The 6,693-nt window shown below is 29.2% G+C and overlaps 1 protein-coding gene across 1 annotated transcript in view; it reads right to left on the reverse strand.

The window, feature by feature from the left end:
• Positions 1-6,268: 6,268 nt before the first annotated feature.
• The window catches only part of LOC104827469 (protein GrpE-like), a gene marked incomplete at its 5' end in the record, with an annotated part of 2,610 nt that continues 2,185 nt past the window's right edge, over positions 6,269-6,693 (reverse strand). Inside the window, one exon of the mRNA XM_010560640.1 lies at positions 6,269-6,355. Coding sequence (XP_010558942.1) covers positions 6,269-6,355 — 87 coding nt within the window. The remainder of the gene's footprint in view (positions 6,356-6,693) is intronic.

Raw genomic sequence — 6,693 nt, forward strand, 5'->3', positions numbered from 1 at the left:
CTGTTCGATAAAGCCGCAGATAATCCACGTGGCATGCAGCTGGAGAATTAACTAATGACAGCCCACCATGTGTCGACATTTTCATTGCCCCACCTCCCATATGATCTGTAATCATTTTTCATTTTTATTTTTTTATCATAATTTTTACATTTACAACTTATCTAATACAAGCATCATGTCCAAATTTATGTGATTTTATCTTTAATCATGCATTTGAACTTGTCGGATAACTAGGATTTCACATGCATTCTTTAGGATTTCACACGGATGCACGTGGGTAAACTGAATAATTTTCGTTAGATTTATTATTAGGGAGAAACACTGTTAATTTGTATTTGGAACGTTTATATGCATGCAGTCCACTATCATTTTTTTTGGTAGATAAGTCCACTATCAAATTATTAATTGTCTTCATATGATGTATAAATATTTTTTTAGCAAATTCCATAAGAAAACAAACAAATGGTTCACCTAACGACTGACACGGTGATGGCCATTTTGCTGCTGCTATAAAAAAGGTGGAATGCGTCCTCAAAATTATATAATATGTATCAGGAATCTGGATAACAACAACAACAACAACAATAATAATAATAATAATAATAATAATAATAATAATAATAATAATAATAATAATAATAATAATAATAATGATAATGATTGTTTCGGTGAAATTTAGAGCGGTCGGAGTCGGATCCATAAATACTTGTACTTGTGTCATTCTCTGGTCCATAAAAACATGTGAGATTCTTTTTCATTCAATTTTGTCCTGATAATTATAATTAATGTATATATTAATAATTATTGAATACTCAAATTTATATAAATCCCTATAATTCCTAATAGAATAGCTTAAATATTAGAAACAAGGAAACTGCTGGCGAAATTAAGTATTAGAAACATAAAGTGTTAATTTCCTCAAATAAGTTTTTTGAGGAACAAAAAGGTTATAACGGAATTTTAAATAAAATTAAATCCAAAATGGACTGAAAATTAGAGATGGGCCCACCAGATGTAGGGCCCAAGCGATTGCTTTAGAAAGCTGTGAAAAAGGCCGGTGTTGGGAGAAATGGCCCAGAGCGATAATACCGACGTGGCCGTGTCAAGAAGCACACAATTTTTTATGCACGTGTATAATTAATTATTCCTACTATGCATAGTGTATTTAAATATTCCTTTTTTTTATTATTGATAGTAGTAACGTATTGTTGTTATATTTAACTTCTTTCACATTATATTAAATTTGTGGATTAAGTGTTACCGTAATTGGTGATTTAATCAGCTAAGATTTTATATATAAAATGAAGAAACCTGTGAGCTATATGTGTTAGGTGGCGACGATTGCACCGCCGTTATCTACAAATGGAATGGTTGCGGACGATTAAAATGCTGACCAGTTGAATCGCAACCAAATTTGTGTTTTTTAATCGCAACTTCCAACTTGCGTTTTGGTAAAAAAAAACTTAAATACTTTTATTAAAAATTATATAAAACACTTATATATATATATATATATATATATATATAGGGGTGGGCACGGATCGGATATCCGGGATTTTTGAGATATCCGTATCCGTATCCGATCTTTCTATTGAATTCTAACAACGTTAACTGAATTCTAACAAGGTTTTTCGGATATCCGCTACTTCAGATATTCGTTAAAATCACGGATATTTGCGGATATCCGTATCCGACCTAAATTATTATAAAATTTTAAATTTAAATTAAATAACAAATTCAAATGTAAATAAAATATATAATCTATTTAAGATAAATAATATTCACAAATTTAAAATTCATAATTTAAACATTCCAAATCAACTCAAATACAAATACAATTATAATCTATTACATACAAATATATTCAAAATTCAAAATTCAAAACATTAAACATAATAAATCTTAATATTCAAAAATTAAAATTATAAACCTCAATATATATAAAATTTTTCGTATCCGACAAATATCTCCAAATAAATATCCGTATCCGATCCGTAAACACCGGATATCCGAATTTTCGGTTCGGATACGAATCGAATAACGGATCGGTTCGGATTTTTCGGATATTTTGTCTACCCCTATATATATATATATATATTGGTGATGATTTCATTTAGTGTTATGATTTGATATCATTTTTTAATATTATATTTTTATAAAAAAATATAATAGTATAACTTTTAGGTTTAATAATGATTATTTTTAATAATTTTTATAATAAAATTATTTTTTAACTTAAAATAAATTAAATTGATAATATTTATATTTTAAATTTATTAATTAATTATTATAAATTTAGTAAATAATTTTTATCAAATAATACTAAAAATTTAATTAAAACTATTATAAAAAAAATATTTTAAAATAATATTCTTTTTTGATAACTTATATCAAAACGCAACCGCAATGAACCATTCATTTTTAACTGCATCCACCCGCAATCATTGTCAATAGCAATTTATCAACTAGTCAGTACTAATCGTATATAACCGTTGCAGTACATCCGGTCGAACCTTAATATATTTAAATGTTAAATATTGAATATTATCGCCGTGGTGGAAAATGAAAACAAAGTTGAAGGGGACTTGACGGCCATTTGCCTTGCAACTGGAGCAAGCACTTGGAGGCTTTACACACACATATACTTATATATATATAATGTGTGTGTGTTTTGTGGGTGTGAACATTATATTTTTTGTCTGGAGGAGTTGATCGTCTGAAATGTGCATGAATCATGTTGAAATGGCAATGGTTTTCTGTGTATAATATATATATATATATATAGATGAAAAATAATTTCGTATATATATATATATGTAAAAGTATGGTAACAACAGACGTCACACGGGATATTAAACGGTATGATTTTGATGGATTTTTTAAGATTGTTGTATTAAACTATATAAAAAAAATATACACAAAGGTTTTCATATATGTAAATTTAACTATACTCCTAATTTAGTGTAGCACAATAAATAACCACACTCACTAGAAAATACGGATAAAATACCTTTATTGTATGATATTATAAATAATAATACAAAAATAATGCAAATACAACGGGAAATGGGTTATCTAACATTAAAAGTGAGGCCAGACCACATGATATATTTTTTTCCCAACATTAAAGAGGTTATCTATCATTCATCTACTCCTACAAAATTATATATATACAATATATATGTATATATCCGATATATATATATATATATATATATATATATCCGAAAAGTGTATGAACTATGTATACTGAACCTGATAGAATATTCACGTGACCATAGCATTATGGATAATATATGTGCTTAATTTAAAGATGTTTATCATTGCGATATATAATACGGTCCGATATGGTGCGATGATTCTAGTTCCGAACAAAGCCAACGAATCCTGAATAGGTTTCTTTTAAATTAAGTTTTACATCATTATAATATATATGTACATATATACACACGGTAATTATGTACTAAAATCAAATGGAGAAATGATTATGAAATATATATTAAAAAAAAAAACATTTGGGTTTTGGGTTCTTTCTGCGTTGCAAACGTTGCTTTCGAGATTTATGGCATATCAAAGTTAGGTAATTTTGATCCCACATTCTGGATATGCGTGAATTTATATTCAACCATGTTATATTGTTCTATAGACGTATCTAAGAAGAAAATATTTCAATAAAAAAATGTTTTTATCTTTTGATTTTGTCATTAACATATGTGTTCTATATTTATCAATATAAATATTTATATTGTATAATCTCTCTATTTTTTTTAACTTTAGTGACCATTTTGTGTATATATCTGCATGATAAGATAATTTTTTTCCAAGTCATTTTATGGATAATTTTTTACGTGCTAATAATTTTATATTTAATGTTATTCCAGGAAAATTTGCTGGCTTATATTCCATTGAAATCTGTTGGAACACTATAATATAGGAAGTCGTAAATTGGCAAGATTTTATCGGTCAACATCTTTAGCTTTTGACTTCACAAATTATCAAATTAAAATATATTTACGATTTTAGATGAATAAGCATATATATATATATATATATATCGAATTTTTGTCGTAATTTCGATGATATTCGGACACATCTCAACAAACTTAGACCAAACCCAACCCATTATCATATTTTATTTTCGATTTTGACACCTTGTCTTATTTTTGTTTACATGTAAGCCAAACATATATGATTGGGAATCTTTCGTTTTCGAAACTTGATTTTTATTTATTTAATTTGGTTTCACAATAATTAAGTTTATTAGCTGATCACTTTTGTGCATATATAGACGTTTTAAAAAAAGTTACAGAGAATTTTTTTAAATTTGTTTTCTTCCATTTTTTAAAATTCTGTGCCTCGATTGAAAAACATGGACAAGCTGACAAATCAGAGGATCACAGCATTGGACGTGAAAGTAATTGTTAGGAATAAAATGCTTGTGATATAGTATTTTTGGACTTTGTTATATATATATATATATGTCTTGATTAGGGCGAGGGAAAAAACCCTAAAAATTCCTGAACTTGTATTTTGGAGTAATATTAATTCCTAAATGTATATTAATTCCCAAACCTACAAAATTGAACACGTTAAATCCTGAACTTGGTAAACGGTTCCATATTCGTCCATAACATTATTTGGTCAAAAAAACGAGTTGACCGATTCGACGTGGCGCGTGACGTGGCGAGCCACGTCGGATCGGTCAACTCGTTTTTTTGACCAAATGTATTTTGGAGTAATATTAATTCCTAAATGTATATTAATTCCCAAACCTACAAAATTGAACACGTTAAATCCTGAACTTGGTAAACGGTTCCATATTCGTCCATAACATTATTTGGTCAAAAAAACGAGTTGACCGATTCGACGTGGCGCGTGACGTGGCGAGCCACGTCGGATCGGTCAACTCGTTTTTTTGACCAAATAACGCTATGGACGAATATGAAACCGTTTAACAAGTTTAGGATTTGACGTGTTCAATTTTGCAAGTTTGGGAATTAATAGGCACCTCTACAAGTTTAATAATTAATATTACTCCAAAATACAAGTTTAAAAATTTTTAGGGTTTTTTCTGTTAGAATGTTAGATAGTTACTCGATTGGACAACACTAGTGGAAACATTAGCTATCTTGCAATAAGTGCGTCTTGTAATATCGGATTTACCAATATAGAAACAAATCTATTAATAATGATCACGGTTTGATAGTGATGTAAAGATAAACTTCAGATTTTTTATAATAGTGATCTGTCAATAATGTTTGCAATACAAATTTTATAATAAAATAATCAGATACTGGGACATTTTTTTTAGCTTTTTCTAATGAATTATTTTTTCTATTCATTCCGATGTTGATATCATAAATAATCAGGAGATTAGTCGAATAAAATTAGAGATTTTAAAAAAACATATGTTTCATATATTACACACAAATAAGATATTAATGGCATAGATTGTTTTAGACTATAAAATAAAATAGTCTTATTTTGGATAATTCATTCCTAAAAATGTAAAAAAAAATTCGGTATATTTTGGTAAATTTACTCTGATTGTTTTCAAATAACTAATTGTTCTATAGTTTATATTCAAATGTGCATACACATAGGTGGAAATGGAAAGGCCATGATTTCCAAATTTGATTCGGAAATCTTTACATATACGGTGTTTAAGTTTCACATTCGGGTCAGTATTATACATTTATAGCCCACATTTTCGGCTAAGAGGAAGATTAGCTGTGGCCATGATTTAATTAATGCCCATTCATTTATTTATTATCTAACAGTCTGCCATCTGTAAGTGTATATATATATATACACATATAAATTATTCATATATATAAAAATGTGGTGTTAAATTACTAAATCAAGAATTTATGGCGTGGGCCTGAATCTCTATCATTCATTTGACCAACGGGACAAATTGCAATCAGGTAAGGCTCATTGGAATTCACCTTTCCACGACACTGTTCATCGAGCTTAAATCAAATACGGTTTTGGTCAACTTTAGTGGTTCACATTATTATGCATTTTCAAAAACAAAATCATACTTTTGACGTACATATATATATATATATATAGAGAGAGAGGAAAAACATCGAGTTAACCATAAATCTCGACAACCGTTTTGGACCGTATATCTGCAATCGGATCGTTGAACGAGCTACAACTGTGTTGAAGTGGAGCACCATTAATACCAACACCTAATATACGTCTAAATCAACCAGAATCATCATGCCTTTGCTACATATTTAGTGTATGCTGTATGTCACTTTCATTGCGTAAAATCGCAATAAGTGGTTTGCTGTTTGGTCGGTCTTCTGTGACCTGTAATGGCTCCTCGTCTTGTCTTTTCTCGACACTGCATGCATGAACACACAACATTACACGTGCATGCATCCAAGCACACAACTTAGACATGAGCATAAAAGCATCATCGTATATGTCTGTACATACATACGCTTACGCATATGCAAGATTTTGTCCAGGATCAAATAATCCAACAAAATCTGAAGAATTTCTTGAACGTGTCTCCCTCTATTTTTTTCTCCACCATTTTTGCCTTTAGGAATGTGAATGTACCAATAACAATAAACATGTGACAAAACTTCTGAGCTCATGTTTTTTCCTCTTCTACTCCCTGTGGTCTCTCTGTCTCTCACTCTTCAAGATTAAGAAGCTTTCGGCTTCTTCCTCTTT

Source organism: Tarenaya hassleriana, unplaced genomic scaffold (genome assembly GCF_000463585.1).
Source record: "Tarenaya hassleriana unplaced genomic scaffold, ASM46358v1 Cleome5, whole genome shotgun sequence".
Taxonomy (NCBI): Eukaryota; Viridiplantae; Streptophyta; class Magnoliopsida; order Brassicales; family Cleomaceae; genus Tarenaya; species Tarenaya hassleriana.